Source organism: Panicum virgatum, chromosome 6N, assembly GCF_016808335.1.
Source record: "Panicum virgatum strain AP13 chromosome 6N, P.virgatum_v5, whole genome shotgun sequence".
In the NCBI taxonomy this organism is placed as follows: Eukaryota; Viridiplantae; Streptophyta; class Magnoliopsida; order Poales; family Poaceae; genus Panicum; species Panicum virgatum.
In genome coordinates this window covers 45,833,459-45,853,565 of record NC_053150.1, presented here as the reverse complement: position 1 = coordinate 45,853,565, position 20,107 = coordinate 45,833,459, and the positions used below count along the sequence as shown (strand labels likewise).

At 51.8% G+C, this 20,107-nt stretch overlaps 2 protein-coding genes across 6 annotated transcripts; one reads left to right on the top strand and one right to left on the bottom strand.

The window, feature by feature from the left end:
* Nucleotides 1-376: 376 nt before the first annotated feature.
* Nucleotides 377-5,311, bottom strand: LOC120678979 (phosphatidylinositol/phosphatidylcholine transfer protein SFH8-like). 4 transcript variants are annotated; one of them, XM_039960453.1, is made up of 16 exons: nucleotides 5,044-5,202; nucleotides 4,646-4,726; nucleotides 4,481-4,559; nucleotides 4,101-4,374; nucleotides 3,886-3,985; nucleotides 3,514-3,780; nucleotides 3,353-3,430; nucleotides 3,173-3,274; nucleotides 3,042-3,091; nucleotides 2,854-2,953; nucleotides 2,664-2,762; nucleotides 2,450-2,569; nucleotides 2,141-2,303; nucleotides 1,240-1,607; nucleotides 977-1,051; nucleotides 377-873 (listed from the first exon to the last, which is right to left on the bottom strand). In XM_039960453.1, the coding sequence occupies exons 3-16, from the start codon at nucleotides 4,485-4,487 to the stop codon at nucleotides 853-855; spliced, it is 1,824 nt and encodes a 607-aa protein (XP_039816387.1). In that variant the 5' UTR covers nucleotides 4,488-4,559; nucleotides 4,646-4,726; nucleotides 5,044-5,202; the 3' UTR covers nucleotides 377-852. The 4 variants fall into 4 exon arrangements, with proteins under 4 accessions (XP_039816387.1, XP_039816386.1, XP_039816388.1 ...); XM_039960452.1 differs by lacking the exon at nucleotides 5,044-5,202 and adding an exon at nucleotides 4,838-5,016; XM_039960454.1 differs by lacking the exon at nucleotides 5,044-5,202 and adding an exon at nucleotides 4,868-5,016.
* Nucleotides 5,312-16,387: 11,076 nt separating this feature from the next.
* Nucleotides 16,388-19,892, top strand: LOC120677724 (transmembrane 9 superfamily member 12-like). 2 transcript variants are annotated; one of them, XM_039958892.1, is made up of 2 exons: nucleotides 16,388-16,492; nucleotides 17,435-19,892. In XM_039958892.1, exon 2 carries the CDS (start codon nucleotides 17,479-17,481, stop codon nucleotides 19,462-19,464), a length of 1,986 nt encoding a protein of 661 aa, XP_039814826.1. In that variant the 5' UTR covers nucleotides 16,388-16,492; nucleotides 17,435-17,478; the 3' UTR covers nucleotides 19,465-19,892. The 2 variants fall into 2 exon arrangements, with proteins under 2 accessions (XP_039814826.1, XP_039814827.1); XM_039958893.1 differs by lacking the exon at nucleotides 16,388-16,492 and adding an exon at nucleotides 16,530-17,305.
* The last annotated feature ends 215 nt before the right edge of the window (nucleotides 19,893-20,107 follow it).

Genomic DNA, 20,107 nt, shown 5'->3' with positions numbered 1-20,107 from the left:
GTAGCTCACGAGGACAGACACTTGCAACGATGGGCGCTTAGCTTTGTGCCTTGGCATGACCATATCCTTGCTATTGAAGTGGGCCGGCTGTATGCTACAGATACACGTATATGTGGGCCATGCGATACATGGCTTATTGATCTTTCGGAAGCTATACTGTAGGGTCCCCCAGCTGACCCGGCCCGGCCAACCGACCGTCGGCAACCGCAAGGCACGCAGGTGGACCTCGGCCGGCGGCAACCCGCAGTGGGCGCCGCCGCCTCGTCGGTGCCGGTACGGGAAGGCCCCCCCTCGTCTCTGCCGACGAGCACGTCTGCCTGCCAAGCATACAGCCGGCGACAGCACAGGTAGAGAAGAGAAAGCAGAGGACCATGTATGTCATAATCTGTATTAGCGGATCATCGTCAGAATCAGAGGACCATGGCATGTACACGGACATGGATACAAAGCTCGCCAATGTGTTTCTTCCAGCTCCAGCCAGGGAGGGAGGGGGTCAGTACAACAACTTCAGCAGTTCTCGATGGCAACTCACCGTCACCTCGGCTCTCAGCACTGGATGCTAGGCCGTGGGACGACATGGCCAAGCAAAAAGAAAAAAAAACAAAGAAAAAAGGAGGGTCCGGCGCGGCACGGCATTCACCAATCACCAGGGCCACGGGAGTACAAGTACCAGCTACAAAATGGAGAATGAAAGGAAGAAAACAGGGGTTGCGATCTTCTCTTTCAAATTACGAAGGTTTCTTGGGAGGCGGCTGAAGTCGGCGGTCAAAAATGGCACTGGCAGCTTCGTGCATCAGCTTCACAGGTGGTTAATGTCGACGAAATGGTCCGGATCTGGTGTTACTCCATATCCTATGAACAGAACATCCTCTTCTGCACAAAGGGTAGCTGTTCAGCTTATTATTCCTAGTAGTAGTATGTAATTCACTTCAGAGCAATCGTAAAATGCGGTGGCAAACTGTTCCAGTAAACATACCCTAACTCTAGACTCCTGTACAGATTCCAGAGCCTCCACCAATGCCTTTTGCTTCGCCACCGTGGCATGCAACACCTGACATACAATAAGCAATGTCAAAGCTAATAGTCAATGGACAAAAAGAATCATCAGGAAAAAAGTAGCAATGATAAACAGCTCTTATGGTATGCAGAGTATTAAATGTACGTATTTAAATGGCTGATCGCTATACTATGATATTCGACACACTACACAACTAAGATTTGCATACTGTAAGAACTTACTCTTTTGGTCCTCTCAAGGTCAGCCTCAACAGATTTGATCCGCTCAAATGAGTTCAGCAGCACGAGTTCCTTATCTTCTGGGATCTGCGGTGGTTTCGTGGCAAGATGGTTGCACAACAACTCGAGATTGTCAAGACGCTGTAAGCAGGCACATATCTCTTCATCACTGACGGTCCGAGGCTGTGGCTTCTCTGGTGCTAGGATTACTGGTGGGGCAGAGCCATGGACGTTCTCAAGCCTCCCCTCAGCTCTGGATATGAAAAGCCGGATGAAGGTAAAGAGCTTGATCAAGCCTGTGACTACAAGTTTAACAATGTTTTCCCAACCCCTTTGAGCAACTGTACTATCCACGTTGAGTGCATTGTTCCCTGCCAATAATTTTAAAAAGTTAACAATGACTGCAGCAATGGCAGTAAACAAGAGACAGCTTTGCTTCTTGCAGCAAAGGGTCCTAGACATCAGTCCACACCAAACAAGCCTAGCAAACGAGCATAAAATAATTGAAGAGCCCATTCTGCAATGAATTAAGTTTTTTTGGTAACTCAAGCAGTGTTTACTAGTGTTCTTGGTCCTACATTAGGCCAACCATCCAGGCCACACTTCAGTTTCTCAAGCCATATTATGTCAATGCCAAACATCTAGGCACCAAAAAGTCCATCCATCATTTACTAGTGTTCTTGGTCGAGGCCCATGGAACCAAGAAATGTATAGATGACAGTGTTCAAATGATAACAACTACTAATGTTTCAGGCAAATAGAATTTTCGTGCTTGCAGAGCTGCAACATAATATGAAACGAGAAAGAGGTACACAATCTTCAATGTCTTAACACTGTATAATATGTTATCTAGCAGTTATAGATTCACAACTCATTGGACCAAAATGATAGGAAAAGAAGATACCTAGGTGATGAGGCCTTGTGTTGGTAGAAGATTGCCTAAAATCAGCCAGTGGTTTGTGGACCATTTCAGTAGTTCGCCATGCTCCACTATAAGATACAGGAGCCATGTCCGGATGACTCTGATCGTCACAGCTGAAGTATGTTGCACAGTCTGTACCTTTTACCTATGGCAGAAATAAATACAAAAAATCAATATGCTGAAATGTACCATGTGCACAAAGGCACAGCCCGACAAACACAGATTGTGATACTAAGAGAGCAGGGAATATTAAATTCAACTATAAGAAAAGTGATGAAAGGATAAACATACTTCCTCATGAACTGGAGTCAGGCAACCATAGTCAGAAACTTTCTGAACATATGATGGACCAAAATCATCAACGTCAGATCCTGATTCAGCATTTGATGTATCACTTAACATACCCTGCCACTGAAAGGCAAATATACTATGTTAGAACAAGAATCCATGGAAGCAATCTGCTTGCTGCAATACTCAGATGAAGAATGCCATTTTACAATCTTACTTTCAACTGTTCCAATCGAAATGAAGAGCAGCTTCTTTCCTCCCCCTCAGAAACAGGTTTGATTTCCCTCACACATCCAGCCTCCAAATTATGTATCAGCTACAAATAATACATTTATCAGTATACATAATAAAACAAGTATAGCGTATAGACGAAAATTATCCAGGTAAACACAATGCACAAATGGCACCTTCAATATATAAGGATCATTCCATGGCCCTTTGTTTGATCCAAGACAACCACCCTTGTCACTACATGTGCATGAACCGCCTAGGAATTCTGGCAACTCACTGAGAAATATAAGCATTAACAAATGTCAAGAACTGAAGGTTAAAAAAAGCTAGAGAATGAGTTCAGATGAATGCCATCTCCACCTACCTCGAGTCTATTACTTCAAGAAGCCTACTCTGGTAGTTCGAACCAAGAACCTACAGACAGAAGATAGATATAGATGTACGTTATAGCAAACAAATGACTTCTACGAATGGAACATAATTCCTGGTACATACATGAATCTTGGATGAAGTTTTTGGGTCAAGGAAGCCCTTCACACTGTTCCAGATCAATTTGAACCCACTGCCAGCATTCACGACGAACATTTGATGCAGCGTCTGCATTTCTCACAATAAACTTGACTGGTTCACCAGGTCCAAATACTATCAACTGAATACTATTAAACGTAAAGTTACCTCTGGATAATAGTCACTGTCAATCTTCTGCATACGGTTAATAAGTTCCCTGGCAGTCTTGGAGAAATTCTTAAGCCCCTGCAGATAACAAGAAAATTGAAGAGACTACAAAACAAGATCTGCATTCTGCAAGCACAGTTCAGAATGGACCATTCACATACCACACCCTGGACGTCCAAGATGGTGGTGGTGGAGTCAATGTGCCTCTTAGCGGCCAATGTGCAGGCTGGGAACCTTTCCCTGAAGGCCCTCTCAAACTCCTGGACATGATACTTGATATAGCGATCCGTCGAGGTGATGTTCATGAGCTTGTTCGGATCCACCTTCCCGAGCCTCTCAATGTACACCGGCCGGCCCTCACGGTCGACACCATGGTAGCCCTGAGGGTAGTAGCGCAGCACTTGATCCAGTTCTTCAAACTCAAATTCCTAAAGGCATGAACCAAGCAGCCGTATTAAACATTGGCTTTAGAACCAAACAAATACTTAAGAAAAACTAGTTCCCAGGGTTGTTTTGCAGTTCAGAGTGATCACCTCAAGGATGGTGTCAGCTCCGAAGTCCTTCCTCCATTTCAGCATCTCCGCCCACATCTGCAGAGCCTTCTCCGCGTCAAACTTCCTGGCTTTCAAGAACCTGTGATGAGACATTTGTCTGGCAAGTTTAGATCCTGGCATAGTGGCATTTACCAAAAACTATCCAAATAGAGGCAATGAACGGAAGAGGAGTTTTTTCTTCATCGCAACAAGACCTCAGCATCATGTGGTAGTCGTCGTGTTTGTCGGGGAGGAGCCCGTGTGCGTTGAGACGGTCGCGGAAGGCGGCGACGGCGCGTTCCTCCTCGGCGTCGCGGACGTCCTCGATGGAGATGGCCGCCGGCGGGAAGCGGAAGTCGACGCGCCGCCTCCCACGCTTCTTGAGCGCGTGGATGGCCTTCCGCCGCAGCGAGCCGATCTTCCGCCGCCGCCGCTCGTCCTCCGAGTTGCCATCGCACAGCGATATCTCGATGTCCTCCGCATGGCTCACTGCAATAACAGATTGGCACGGCTCCGCGTTATCTATCACAAAGCATCCCAGGAAAAAGATGCAATCTTCAGAAACCAAGAACGCGAAAACCTTCTCCCCCCTTACCAGACATCTTCGCCGTCAAATTTGCGTACCGCTCAGCTAAGACGTCGCGCTCCAATGGCCACTCTTCAATCTCCACCCTCTGCGGGAGAAAACCGGGAATGATCAGGGCGCTGCAGCAACCATAAAAAAAAGAAGGCGCATTTGGTAGCGCGGGCAGGAGCGAACCCTGCGCCACAGATCTGAGCAGGAAGAAACGGAGCAGAGGACCAAATCTCGGGGCCAAAAAAAGATTGCAGTTTCCAGGACCTGAAGAAGAACCTGCATTGGTTACTACTAAAAGCAGCGTCGCCATAAATTCCACGCAGAGAAACAGCATGTATCAGCGCGCCCCTCATTTATTTCGACCCAGGAACTCACAGAGAATAAAAACGAAAGATCAAGCCTGACATGACAGCTCGAATCCGTCGCCAGAACCGAAAACAAACACACGAACGGCGAAGCTACTACCGCCACTCCCACCGCGGAAACGCCTCCGGTAAATCGTTGGTCAAAAACAGATCCGAGAACCAAGAAACAGACGGGGGGAAATCGGTAAATCTCTCACGGAAGGGCAAGAATCTCACATTTCTGTTTTGGAATCGGTCAAGAATCTCGGCAGCTAGGGCAGGCGAGAGATCGGAGCTATCTCTCTCTCCCCTCCCCGCTCCCTCCTCTCTCTCCTCTCTCCTCTCTCCCCTGTGCCGCTCTGTCTCCTCCCAGTTTGCTCCTTCTGGGGCACTGCCTCTCGGCTCCTATATAACCGTATTTTTATCTGGATACACACCGTATATACGTACGCGTAGACGAGCGAGCGAGAAGACGTTGCTTTTGTTGCGGAAAGATAAATGGTACTCCATGACAGAGAGGGGCCAAAGGAATGATTTTTATCGCCTGAAAATGTGGCGCGTTCGCTTTCCGGGCGGATGAGGTGGACCTGGATTGTTTCTTCTTCAGATGCACTTATCTCCGCGTCCTTTTGGGATCGGGAGGATAGAGCTCCATTTTTGGTGCTCAATGCCATCAAGATTCATGCGAAAAAACTCTGTACCAATAGGAGCTCGTAGTTAAAGACTTTCAATGGTTTGCTAGAATTCCTGTGGACTGTTTTATGACCAAACCCAAACGGTATGGTGACCGCCCATCAGGCTTAATTTGGTTATTAATCACTTTTTATCAAGGGTGTTACTAGGGTGGTTAAATGTGGGTTTATGGATAGCGAGTGCGAGTGTAGGTACCCCAATAGGAGTCCGCTATAGATATTCACAAATGATGGGAATCCAAGATGGCAAAAATTTGGATAACATCAAAATCAAAAGAAAAGAAACAATGTTTTGGTTTAGAATTTTTTAAAAAACTGATCTTGGTTTATAACTTTATATAAAAAGCTACAAAAATAGATGTTACTTGATTTATGAAAAAAAAATGTCTATATTTAAAGTTGTATATTATTGCTAAAAAGAATATGCAGGAATCGTCTTGGTTTATGTTATAATTGTAAGACGAATCAAGCTAACAAGGGTTAAATGAGCCACCCTAATTAGAGCTTATGAGATATTCCCTATGAGGTAGGACACATACGAGTAGGGATGCATTTAAATTTGAAAATATAAAGTGTGTAACTAACAGGCGTTAAAATTTACATTTGTAGATATGCTATAGATCTCTTCATGGAGTTTTCGGATTGATACGATCAATAAACATGGTACGCTGCTTATGAAAATGTCATGGTAAGATATGAAGATTTTGCTGTCTTGGAAACACGGCTCTTTCCTTGACAAGGAAACATTATATTTTTTATGTAATCAACGGTGGCGAATCTAGAAAAGATACTAGGGGGTTGTTTCATATCATCTTCTACCTATAACTACTCCTCTCAAATTTAATGGTTAAAAATTTATAAAAGAGGCTTCATGCTTCTAGCACGGGTAGAAGGGGTGAGTTTTTTAGGAGGAAAACATTGGACGGAAGATACTTGAACTCGTATCCTCGTGGCTTTGAGTATTGAAAACGTCGAGCTACAGCATGGTTGATCGTTTTTTTATGGCTCGTGCCCAACGTCGAAGCTGCCGTGCCATGAAGTGGATCCAAAACTCTTTCTTAAGGGAGAAGGCCGATTAAAAAAACGTAAAAGAAGCGACTTTAGCGCTTTGTCGGAATAGAATTTGTCTCGCGAAGGTTCGTTTCCCCAGGGCGATTCCGGCGGCCTTTAGAGAAAGAATTATAACCCAGCCGGCAGCTGGCTGAAAGCCATTGCCATGTCACTTAGCCGAGCTCTAAAAGCTTACCCATATAATGGGTTGGCTATAAGCCGGCTGGTACACTGGCTGATTGAAACATCAAAGCAATTAATGTCTGCATGGGACGGAGGAGCACGGGATCGAGATGCGGAAGAAAGAGCCGGCTGTTTCGCCCGCTGCGGGCGGTATGGCCTCGGGCGTCCCGTTTCAGCCGGGCGACTCAGTATCCGCCCGCTTTACTCTTTCCTCAATTCTCTTCCCTCCAGCTAGGATCCATCTGACGTGGAGAACTATTTCGCCCGCTGAGTAAGCCTCATAATACTTGCTCTTACCCGTCGCCTCTTTGATTAGTGCCCAACGTAAAGTGAAGCAGCCGCACCGCCATCATGGCGCTCCAGCTCAGGCGGCCGCCCGGTGCTCATCGCCGTTCGTCTCATCACCATGTTAGGGGCTGGACAAACAGCGATGGCGGCCTGTGCTCCGGCCACCGTACGTCTTCACCGTCGCTCGTGTCGGCCGGCGTGGCGCTATCGTACACCGTATGCGTGCACGCACGTGACGACGTACCTGCAGTTGCCACTTGCCAGTACAATGCGCTGTAGTCTGATCCCAAGGAGAAATACGAATTATTTCCAAAGAAAAAACATGAATCGAGTGACATCAGGCGAAACGCAAAAAAAAAAAAGAAAGGAAAAGGGTGTGTGCGTCGCTGGAGGTAGGTGAAGGAGAGCTCGGTGCGAGCTATCATCTGATCCTCTCCTGCGGCTCACCCTCTTCCTTCGTTGCTGTTAGGTCGCGCAACAGCGACCGTCCGCGTCGCCCCGCGCTTTCGCAGCCCGTCCGGCGCGCGACAGCGCTCGCGCACCGGCACCGACTCCTCCCCGATCTGCACGGGCGCGGCCATTAGCACAGTAGTGCAGCGGCGAATCTGCCATCTTTATCACAAAAAAAGGTTTTTTTATTCCTTTTGTGCCATTCTGATACCCTCCTTCTGCCCAAATCGGAGGAGACAAGTGGGCAAGCGGGAGGGGCGCAGCAGGGAGCTCCAGGAAGACGCCGCGCGCGTACGCCCAGGACGACGGGCACGCACACGCGTACAAGGGCAAAGCGGAAGGGAGGGGACAGCATCATTCGGTCGTCAAAGACCGTCGTCGCCGTCCACGTAGCGGCGCCGCGGATCGCAGGATGGATGGTCTGTCTCTCTCCGCGTGCGCGCCGGTTGGACGGGCACTAGCAGCGGCCGTGCTGGTGCCTGGTGGGCGGGTGGCGGCCACGGCGTGGTGGTGGGAGAGGACGGCGAGCCGACGACGGGACGGCGCGGCGCTGTGGACGGTGGTGGCCTCCGAGGCGGCAGCCCACCACCGGCCGGGCGGGCGGGAGGCAGCCGCCGGGCGGGAGCGCGCCGCCGCTCGGGACTTCTTCGGATTAGATTACGCGTAGATTAGCGCGGGACAGCGATTAGATTTGGTGGGGTGTGGGGCTTGTCGCGTTGCGGTCCGCCCTCGGGACCGTACGGTAGTTAGGTGCGCGCGCAGGTCCGGTCCGGTTTTCCAGGCCCCTGCGTGGCGCGCGTCCCCACACCAGCGCGGCGCGGACCCGTCCATGGACCGTGCCCACGGAGGGCTCTCCGTTCATCTCCCTTTGTCTGGTGCTGCGGCTTCTGGCTCAGCCTGGGAGCCTGGCAGTGGCAGGTGACCAGCGAGCTTCGCCGTGCTACGCACACGCCGCCACAGCCACAGGCCTGCCTCGGGTGGTTTCGGTGGCCCGCGCAGAGTCGCAGCCATGGACGCCGCGCAGCGCGCACCAACCCGGCGGAGGCGTGGAGCTGGCCAGCGGCAGCGGGCACGGCAGGGCTTTCGGCGCCGGCCGGCCGGCCGGTCCATGCGCCGCTCCTGCGCAACAACATTCCACGAATCATGGCATGGCATGGCCTTGGCCGGCTGGCCGCCTGAGACGACTCCGCATCGGGGGTGCAAAAAGGCCGGCAGGCCAGTCGCTGCCGTGCTTCTTCCAGCTTCACGAGACGAGCCAGCTCTATGGACTCGACATGCAACAGCATTGCAGTTGCAGCGACCAGCGAGGAACCATGGCTGGGCACAGCGTTCTCTGCAACTGCATCGATCTTGTTTTCTTCTATCTTCACCTTTGTGTTGTTCCTTTGTTTATTTGTATCATGTCCATGGCGACTTCCTTTGAGCGTGACCACACGAGACTCTTTCTGTACCCAGCAGCTTCGTCTCGTGCGCGATCATGGCGGCCGTGGACGGAAAATATAATCTTTCCAACGGCGGCGAGCGAGCCCGGTGTGGGCGCACGCGAGGTGACAGCACGAGCGCGTTCGTGTTGCGAGGGAGACGGGACGGGCCGGACGTGGGCGAGCTTGACCACTCGACCACCCGCCCCCGGCCGCATGTTACCTTCGCCGCCGGTCCGGCCCGCGGCGGCGCACGGCCGGGACGCCGCGCGCGGACGCGCCAGAGCAGATCGTGGCCGGCGAGACACGTGCGCGGCGTGCACTACGCGGCGGTGCCAGCTCTACCGCATCGGCCGTGCGGGATCACCGATCCAAGAGGCCCACGCGCCACTCGCCGGTGGTCCTCGCCGGGGCCGGCGGCCGCGGCCACGACGATGGCCCGGCCGGCCGGAAAAAGGCATCTCGCCGCGTTCCCGACCTGCTGCCTCCGGGACAAAACCATGGCACGGGCGGGGGAGGAACAAGGTACTTGAATCCCGATGCCGTGCAACGCAACAAAACGAGCCCTTGTACCGTTCGCACGTACGGGGCGACGCGGTGGTCACCGAGATCCGCCACGGCGGCCCGTTTGCAAGATCTTTCAATCATTCGAGCGGTACGGAACAAAAGAGTTTGTTGCCAGCAGTAGCGTCCTAATAAATTGTGTTTAGTTCACTTTGTATTTTGCATTTTTGTGTTTTTTGAAGAGAATTTTCAATATTAGAAGTATTAAATATAGACTAATCACAAAACTAATTACAGATCTCGTCTGTAAACTACGAGACGAATCTAATGAGCCTAATTAATCCATCATTAGAGCTTGTTTAATGTAGCATTACTGTAGCAATTTAGTGTTTAATCACGTCCTAATTATGCTTATTAGATTCGTCTTGCGATTTACAGTCTATTTGTGTAATGCCATTTGTTTTTTGACTACATTTAGTACACCATGCAAGCGATTTACAAAAATTTTATATTTTGCATTTTGAAATCTAAACAAGGCCTAATTGGTGTGCTTAGCGCCGTAACCTGCCTCCTGACATCACGGTCGGGGCGTCATCACGTCCGTCCGTCCGTGACGGTGAACATTGGGAGGCCGTGCAGTCAAAACCCATGGCGCGCCAGGGACCAGCAGCCAGCCAGCCAACACGACCGGTATCTGCCGGCCGCTTTTCAGTTCGATCCAACCACCGGGTGCCGGGCCGCTCGCCGTCGACCCCCAGGCCACCCGTCGTCTTGCGGAATGGTCGCTCTCGCCCAGCCCGTAGCCGCGCGGCCGCAGCGGTACCCCCCCCGCCGGTAACGCTAGCGCCGCGCCGCCACGGCCAAGGGGTACACGATCGCCGGGAGCTCCGCCGTGCCGAGCGGCGCCGGCCGGGGGACCATCGGCCGGCCATGCAGGTGGGGTGGTGAAAAACCTGATGCGACCAGAGGGCAGAGGCGCGCGCCGGCGTGCCGGAGGGCCGGCGCGGATTCAACGGTGCGCAGTGATGGGTGTGGGGTTGGCGTCACCGTCCCCTCGAGAGACCGGGGATACGGCCGGGGGATCTCTCCCTCATCGCGTGAGGTCCCGCCGGGCGATCGGGCGGTGCGCGCGGCGCGCGGCGCGCCCCGTGAGAAGGTTCAGCAATCATGGTGCCGGCCGGCCGGCCGGCCGGGTGCTTGCTTGTCCGACCAGTGCCGTTCGAGTTGGGTGGTACTGTGAGTGCACGGCGGTTGGTGTCAGTGTCGTTGCATTTGCAAATCTGAAGTGTACCAGCACACGCATGATTGCCAAATCATGCTTGTATCGAGCTGAATTGCAACTACACCCTCCCTCCAGCGAAGAATGCAATTTTTTTCTTTTCGATGTATTAAATAATAGGAAAAAGTCTGGTTTTCAACATTCAACAACGAAACCAGACAACATAGACCATCCAACTGTCAAAATCGGACAAATTTGGCCCAAGAGGTGGTTTTGAATCTGGTTTTTCATTTTGTGAGAATTAAAAATATTCAATTTTACACTAAAATTTTTATAAATAATTCATTTTAAGTCAAAAAATTATGAAATGGGTATCAAAAGTTTTCTAAAAATGTAACATATCTGTTGTCACATGACTTGTGAGCTATTCAGATCTAATTTTATTTATGTTCATAATATTTGGCTACTTGCAGTTATGCCTATTATCTTTAATAACTAAGATCCAAATGGAGCAAAAATAGATAGGTTACATTTTTAGAAAAATTTTGGTACTAGTTTCATATTTTTCTGATTTAAAGTGAAATAGTTTTAATTTTTTAAATCTAATTAGATTTATTTAATTTTTTAAAAAATGCAAATCCACCTTCAAGACCTCCCCAAGGGCCAAATTTGTCCGGTTTTGACAGTTGGATGACCTATGTTGTCCGGTTTCGTAGTTGAAGGTTGAAAATCAGGTTTTTTGCGATAGTTCGAGGTTGAAAATTGGACTTTTCCCTAAATAATATAAACTTTAGTTAAAGATTTAATAAAATTTGTGATACAAAATAAATATAATTAGATTAGTGCTAGAATACAACTTTTTTAGAGGTATAAACGCTAATACTACTTACTATAAATTTTATCAAACTTTAGCTACATTAACTAACACGAATTTTATAATTACAATTTTTCATGGACGGAGAAAAATACCTTGCCTATTAGTACTCCGTATTTGCTAAGGGGGTGTTTAGTTGGTGAAAAAGTTGGGATTTGGCTATTGTAGCATATTTCGTTGTTATTTGACAATTAATATCTAATTATGGATTAATTAGCATCATTAGATTCATCTCGTAGGAATCAGTTAGACTATATAATTAGTTATTTTTTTAACTATATTTAATATTTCACGTATGTGTTCGAAAATTCGATGTGATGAGTACTGCGCAAATTTTGTAAGTAACTAAACGCAGCCTAAGGCCGTGTTTGGATGTAGGGTGAAAAATTTTTCACCCTACTTTGACCACTAATTTGGAGTAGTAAACGAAGTCTAATTACAAAACCACCTCCACAACCCCCCGTGTAAATCGCGAGACGAATTCAATGAGGCCTTTGACCGCGCGATTAGAGGATGGTTACTGTAGCATCACTGTAGCAAATCATCAATTAATTACCGTCATTAGATTCGTCTCGAAAAATTACACTTATCCCTAAAAAGATTTTACAAATAGACTTCATTTAGTCCTCCATGCATACGAGATTTTTTTTCGAAAAACGTGCACAGATTTTACCAAACACGGACTAAGACCGGTCTCAGAATTCAGAGACCTGCTCGATCTGCACCGGCAAGCCATGCCAAACCTAAGACCGGCCTCAGAAGCGACGTGACCGATTAGACCTGGCTGGCTCGACACACAGCCCAGCCAAGGAAGGACGACGAGCAGAGGCACAGCCGCACAGGCACCCCCTCCCCTCCGCTTTTTAACCCTCCGAGGCTTGGCTCGGAGCCGATGCATCTTTTTGCCGGCACGCGGTCACGCGCAAACGACACGCGCATAGGACCAAGGGAACGCTGCTCTCCTTTGCGCCCCCCCCCCCCCCCAAGGAAAAAACACAGCCAGCTCGCCAGCCGGTCAGTCAGTCAGGTCATCAGCGTCCGTAACTCCCATCAGCCGCCCTCGTGATTCCCACCCCTGGGACCTGTAACCACACACCGAGGGGAGCCGAGGGTTTCTTTCGTGTCAGCTCAGCGTCCAGTGAGGCTGCGAAGTACGTACAAAAGTAGCCAGGCCTGTACGTGGCAGTACAGCGTGCGTACAAAAGTGGGCTACGTGAACAGGAGATCGACACGGGCGCGTGTCTTGGCCCGATCGGCGGAGGGCGGATGCGTCCGTCCGTCCACCGCGCCCGTCTCGTTCGTTCGCGAGCGCGCGTGCCTCCTGCTTGTCTCTTCACGGGCTCTGCCTGCCCCGTCGCTGCCCGCAGCACGACGGATCGGCCGGCGAGCGAGCCCGGGCAACAGTGTGTGGAGCGTACGTACAGCGCAGCACCTCTGTGTGTTCTCACCTCCCTGATGCTGGCGGCGAAGCACGCCTCGCCGGAAGCTCAGCTCACCGCTGCACACCGCCGCAGCGTCGCGTTCCTGTCACCTACACAGCAACAGCTGCTGCTGCCTGCTGCGACACCACCGCTTGGCAAAACAGTAACAGGACGGGGCGCCTCGCTCGGTGCGGGGCCGCTGGCGCAGGCGCAGGCGCGGCAGGGTAAAGGGGAAGCCGACGACGACCACCGCGCTGCGCCGAGCATGCCAGCAGGCCAACTTGGCAAGGCCTCCCTGGCCCTGGCCTCTGCGGCTCTGCGTCGGCCGGCGTCGCCCTGGTGCATCGCCGTCGCCTCGTGATGCCCTTTTGCCGCCATCTCCGCTGCCAAAAAGAGCGCGCCGGCGCGGCGGGGCCCGGCTCCCGGCGTGGCGCAGTGGCGCTGCCCCGCCCCGCCCGCCCCTGTAAATCCGAGCGGAGGCTCTCTCCGACTCCGAGCCAGCCTGGCCGTAAAAAAGACGCGCGCGGCGCGCGCGTGCTCCGCCGCCCCTGCCACCGGCAGCCGGGCCGCCATGATTACCTCGTAATTTCTAGCGGTTTGGCCGGCACGCGCGCGGGTGGAGGCGTGCGGCCGGCCCGGGTTATGATGATGGATTGGTGGTGGCGGTGGCTGATGATGGCCTCGTAATTGGTCCAGGGTCACCGGCGCCGGGACGGGAGGGAGGCGGAGGCCGGCCGCTCACGAGCTGGGCCGGTGTCATGAGCTCATGATGCGTCCATGGATTGGGCGGAGGGCCGTACGCCCCCCACGCGTGGCGCGGCGCGGTCGCGGCGGGAACAATAGGCCGGAACGAAACTCTAACGAACCGGCCGGCCCGGCCGGCGGGGCTGCCTTGTGGTGGGGAGAGGAGAGCGGTGGCGTGGCGTGGAGGTGGGGGAGGGCTCCGGCGACGTGGGAGTGGGGCTGCGTCCAGGCGCCTCGGCGCCATTGATGCCAAGGCAAGAGGCCAAGAGGGCGGCAACATGGCCGTGTGGTGCCGCGGCAGGCACGTGAGTAGGCGCCCGGCCGGTACGGCCTCCCCTGCACAGCCTCTCGCCATCAATGCTGCCCGGGTGTACCGTACGCGTACTTCACTTGGGTGTGTACTGTATTTTCCTATTGAGAGTGGTAAGTACTGTATTTGTTTTGGGGGACGGAGTCGTAGTAGTACTACGAGCGTGCCATTTTCAGTCCCAGCGACCATTTTTCAAAAACTGGAAAGGGAGCAGTGGGTAAAAAACTCCCAGAGCATCCTGCTGCCTGCCTGCCTGTCGCTACGGGACGCCACGCCACTAGGCCATGCCGGCACAGTAGTGGCGCTGGCACCTTCTCACCCGATCTGGCAAGTGGGGCACCTTCTTCGTCTGTTACTAGGTGCGCCACTTGTCAGAACCGGTCACCGTTCGCACGATGCCCGGACGGGACGCAACGGAAAAGCTCCACCGTCGTAGCGTAGCGAGACGAGACAAGGCACCGCCAGTCGTGTCACGGGTCGGCGTCCACCGGTTCTCTTTGACCGGAAAGATGCGAACCGGCCTACCTGCTTCCGCCGCGAGCGTCCCGTCCCCGCCGAACGTCGGAGCATCGGATGCCGCGGCCGGCCGGCCGGCCTGCCCGTCTCCCTCTCCCAGCCAGCCAGGCGAAAAGGAAAGCCCCAGCAGCAGCCGAGACCGCGCGACGCACGGGGCGCGCATGTGCCGCTGCCCCGCGCGATCGCGCACAGGACGCGCGGCTGGTGAGCGAGCGAGAGATTCTTCGCCTGTAGCGCCCGCTTGGCCGCTTGCCCCGCCCCGGGCCGCCCACTCCGCGGCTCGCCGGATCAACCCAGCGCTCCTGCTGCTCCGCGCAGGCAGGCAGCGCGTTAACTCTGATCACTGTGCGCCTACGTTCGTTCTGCTTCTGCTTGCGCATCTGCTCCGCACATTGAAAGCCCCCCTACCCTCCGGCGCAGGGCAGCGCCCCCGTGCAAAAGGTAACAAGGGCACGAGTAAAACCGCCAGCATGCTCCTTCAATTCATTCCCCGCGCGGTTGATTCCATGCTGCCGCTCGAGCCCGGCGAGGTTGAAGGCGACTCGTCGTCCACTGCAGCAGGAATGTAGAGCCATTTACTACGCGCTCCGGTCAGTCCAGTGTCCATGCAGCATGATCAATGAAGGGATGGCATGGCCCCGGCGCCCGCAGGGGAGGAAGGGGTGTGGCGCGCGGGCGCGTCGGATCCCGTGCGGCGCACTGTTGCGCGCGTCGTTCGTGGCCGTGGCGGGGGCGGAGGAGGGGTGGAGTACGCGGGAACGTGCGCGGGGCCCCCGGCCGCCTGCCGTCCGCCTCCGCCCCGCATGCTTGGGCTGCCCGCCGGCACTTGGCGCTCGCCGCGGCGGGCGTAAATTCGTCACAGGCGCGCGCGGGTGGCGGCCGCCGGACGCAACCGTCGGCGGCGCGTGAGTGCGCCGGCGGGCGGCAACTAATGCGGCCGGCGGCACTGTTCAACGTGGTCGCTTTCGCGGAGGATCCGCTAATGGAGCTCCTATATCCTACTCCTACACTCCTAGTCCTACTACCATGTACTAGCATGTGAGGAGCTTCTCAGTTTTCACAGATCGGGTAGGGAGAGGGGAGGGGATCCCACATCTGCCGCGCCGGCTGCTTTGATGCCTCGGAGTGGTCGGAGCAATGGAATTTGGACGCGCGAGAGGCTGCAGCTTGTTGGCTTGTTGCAGCGCGATGGAAGAGGAAACGGAGACGGACAAGTGGGCCTTGTTTTGATGGGCCGAATAAAATCTGGCCTGGCCCATCCAGCAGCTCGCGGTGGCTTGTTTTGAGCTCATTGCTAATTCCGGCCTGCGAATGAATTCCTGGGCTCGGAGTTACAGCATTGGTCTAGTTCTCTTCCTGGGCCCGAGGCACAGTCATTTTTTGGGCCCCTAACGTCAAATACATTCCGAGCACATCTGTACGTCGCATCATTCACTCTATATACTTAGCTGTGACTGGTGGTTGTTGCTGATTTATTATAAAAATACTAATGGCTGGCTGATGGCTGATGATTAGTGCTGATTTGGTGTAAAAAAAACACTGCTAGTTGGTTGGCTGACAAGCCAAGTCATCTCGTTCATAGTCTTCCTGTTCAGCTCACCAACACAGGTCAGCATCTCCCATAAAAAAAACACACAGGTCAGCATCTGCCACTCTCGGCTGGTTTTGGTAACTTTTCTGAGTTGTGTAGCTCGTTCGGCACTCAAGTTTACCAAGATCTCATCATCACATTGCGATGTCTCAGAATAGCAAAACGTGGCGCACCAAGAAAAAAAAGAGATGCCGAAAGCAGGAGAGAATCAGATCCACATCCACCACAGCAAAGAAAGGCACCAGGCGGCCCAGGCCCATCACCGAGAAGATTTCGGATGCGCCATCCCCACCCCGACTCCCCCAGCCGGACCCCACCCCCACCCCACCCATCCCCTCCCCTTCCCACCTCACCTCCCCGTCCGCTCCGACGCCACGACCATCTCCCGGCCACCCTCCCGCTTCCGCACGCCCGGCGCGCCAGGTACGCTTCCTCCCCTCGCGCTTCCGTTCTAGAACCTTCTCGGCGCGCCCGCCGCCCGCTATCCCTTCCTCTCGCGGCTCGGGCGTAGAAGCAGCGCGGTGGTGCGGTTTAATCTACCGGTTCTGGCTCTCGCGCGGTTGCCTGCTGTAGATCTCCGCGTTCGTCTAGACAGATCCTCGAGCTTCTGGATAAATTAGGCAGCGCAGCTTCGTTCGTGGAGCGGGACCCGCTGGGATTCCTGCTGGGAGAGTGTGTTGAGGGACTTGAGGGTTGATGGTTCAGGTGTGCCGGGTTCCTGCGGGTCGGCAGCTTGTGAAACTTGGGGTGTGGTGTTGGAACAGTTCTGTGGAAGTGTACTTCAGATTCCCAGAGGGACGGTTGCACCTGTATAGGGCCCGCCCTCGTTCGGGTATTGAACTTGTTCTAGGTGTTCGGGTATTGAGCTTACTTAGTGGTTTGCAGTCACATAGTGACAGTGTCTCAAGTCATGGCATACTTTACATTTTTGGCCGTGTTAGAAACTTAGGGTATGAATAAAAAATGGCATGCGAGTTCGTCTAGTAGCTAACTAGTTCCTAGTTAGGTTTTTGCATGAAGATTTGCAATGTCTTAGCTGCTGACAAGTGCCTCGTCATGTATACCTGTTGGACATGTTACCACAGAATTCGCTTATTGTTGTGTGTACAATTTGCTGTGCTAGTTTGGCTCTATGTCTTGTGCAGGTTGTCTTGTTTCAACCTTGCAAAAAATATGAATGTTCTGGATTTTTCTGGGAGTAGAGGTGGTTTGCGATATCCTACGCAAGAAAATCATGTACTAGATTTCTGCAATTGCATTATAAGTTCAGTTCTGTTCTGCCCAAACAATGGCGCTTGAGGAACCATGGTTTGGGAGAATATTCAATCCTTGATCTATGTAACATCGGTTCATTTTCGGTTGCAGGTTGGCTTGCGCATGTTCTAGGTGTTGGACAGTTTGTGCTTCAGATGGCTGGGACGCTGCTCAATTCCTGTTTTATGGCTCCGCTGTTATGGACCGTGCTGTTGCTGGTGGTCTCACCAGGCAATGCATTCTACTTGCCAGGCAGCTACATGCACACATACTCCCAAGGCGAGTCGATATCTGCCAAGGTGAACTCGCTCACGTCCATTGAGACGGAGATGCCTTTCAACTACTACAGCCTGCCGTACTGCCGTCCCAAGGGTGGCATCAAGAAGAGCGCTGAGAATCTGGGTGAGCTGCTGATGGGCGATCAGATCGACAACTCGCCCTACGAGTTCCGTGTCAATGTTAATGAGTCCCTCTTCCTCTGCACCACAAAAGGGCTTAATGAGAATGATGCAAAGCTCCTTAAGCAGCGCGCCCGCGATCTTTACCAGGTCAACATGATGCTTGACAATCTGCCTGTCATGCGTTTCACTGAGCAGAATGGTGTCACGGTACAGTGGACTGGCTTCCCTGTTGGTTACTCTCCAGCTGGTAGCTCAGAGGATTATATCATCAACCATTTGAAGTTTAAGGTCTTGGTCCATGAGTATGAGGGCAGCAATGTGGAAATCATTGGTACTGGAGAAGAAGGATCTGGTGTCATCTCAGAGATAGACAAGAAGGGGATGTCTGGGTATCAGATTGTTGGATTTCAGGTTGTGCCTTGCAGTGTGAAACGTAATGCTGAGGATTTCTCTAAGCTTAACATGTACGACAGCATTGACCCAGTGGACTGCCCTGTGGAGCTTAAGAAGGCCCAAGTGATCAGGCAACAAGAGAGGATTACATTCACTTATGACGTCGAGTTTGTGAAGAGTGATATCAGGTGGCCATCTAGGTGGGATGCTTATCTGAAGATGGAGGCTGGGTCTAAGGTCCACTGGTTCTCGATAATGAACTCCCTCATGGTGATCTTGTTCTTGGCTGGAATCGTCTTTGTTATATTCCTCAGAACTGTCAGACGGGACCTGACCAGATATGAAGAGCTTGACAAGGAAGCACAAGCACAGATGAATGAGGAACTATCTGGGTGGAAGCTTGTAGTTGGAGATGTATTCAGAGAGCCAACTTGCTCCGAGCTGTTATGCATAATGATTGGTGATGGGGTTCAGATTTTGGGCATGGCAATCGTAACAATCGTTTTTGCTACACTTGGGTTCATGTCTCCAGCCTCAAGAGGAATGCTGCTTACTGGGATGATTGTTCTCTATCTTTTTCTTGGTATTGCAGCTGGGTATGTCAGTGTTCGGTTATGGAGGACTATTAAGGGCACATCTGCAGGTTGGAGATCAGTGTCCTGGTTGACTGCCTGCTTTTTCCCTGGTGTCATGTTCACAGTCCTGACTGTCTTAAACTTTGTGTTGTGGAAAAGCGAGAGCACTGGGGCTTTACCTATCTCACTATTTTTCACCCTTTTGGCTCTATGGTTCTGCATTTCTGTACCATTGACTCTTGTTGGTGGCTTTCTCGGTACAAGAGCGGAGCAAATAGAATTCCCTGTTAGAACCAATCAGATCCCTAGAGAGATCCCTGCAAGGAAGTATCCATCATGGCTTCTTGTCCTTGGTGCAGGGACTCTGCCATTTGGAACCCTGTTTATTGAGCTCTTCTTCATTCTATCGAGCATCTGGCTTGGAAGGTTTTACTATGTGTTTGGCTTCCTGCTGATTGTTCTGCTGCTGCTTGTCGTTGTCTGCGCTGAGGTGTCCGTTGTCCTAACATACATGAATCTCTGTGTGGAGGACTGGAGGTGGTGGTGGAAGGCTTTCTTCGCCTCAGGTTCTGTTGCTCTCTACGTATTCCTCTACTCCATCAACTACTTGGTCTTTGACCTCAGAAGCCTGAGCGGACCTGTCTCTGCAATGCTTTATGTCGGCTATTCATTCCTCATGGCATTCGCAATCATGCTAGCAACTGGAACCATTGGCTTTTTGACATCGTTTGCCTTCGTGCACTACCTCTTCTCATCAGTAAAGATTGATTGATGTATTCCACGGACTTCAGATTCTTACGCAAGTGTGCATGCCACGCGTTGTTCACACCCTGAGATATGCACTGCTTACCATTTGAGGTGAATTTTGATCAACTAGAGATGTTTCAGTTGCAAGTAGGAGAGCAGTATCCCTCACGGCCCCACAGATGCAATATCCTTTTCCAGTTCCAGTTGTTCTGAGTTGTAACTGCTACGCTCAATCTAGATATTACAATCCGGCTTTTTAAGGGTTTAGGGGCAAATGTGGAATGAGGATACGTTTACTGTGTGTTCCACAAATTGTGGAGTGGAAATGGCTTGCTTGATGGCTTGCTGCATGTTTTGAACAATTTGTGAAAATTGCTTAGTACTGTAGCTTGTAAGTGTTTGATCAAGTTTCAATACGATTGAAGTTCTGCTGGTATTTGCTATCTTTGTTCAGATTGAGATGATCACTTAATGACACATTGACATATCTGCTACAGTAGATCTACTAGAGGATTAGTTTGGATGATGATGATGTGATTTCACGGTCACATATTGGCAAACCATTCTCTTGTAACAATCATTTGTGGTTCCTTTGCGGCTTTGCCTACTAAGTTTCAGTTCTTTGTCAATAGTCTCCCACGTTTACGAATGTGCAGATTATTCATAAG

Coding starts and splice junctions, on each gene's coding strand:
- LOC120678979 (XM_039960451.1), bottom strand. Junction 3,275..3,352: donor ACAGTGACTATTATCCAGAG/GTAACTTTACGT, acceptor TGAGAAATGCAG/ACGCTGCATCAAATGTTCGT. Junction 2,763..2,853: donor ATGATCCTTATATATTGAAG/GTGCCATTTGTG, acceptor TATTATTTGTAG/CTGATACATAATTTGGAGGC.
- LOC120677724 (XM_039958892.1), top strand. CDS start 17,479: ATGGCTGGGACGCTGCTCAATTCCTGTTTTATGGCTCCGCTGTTATGG.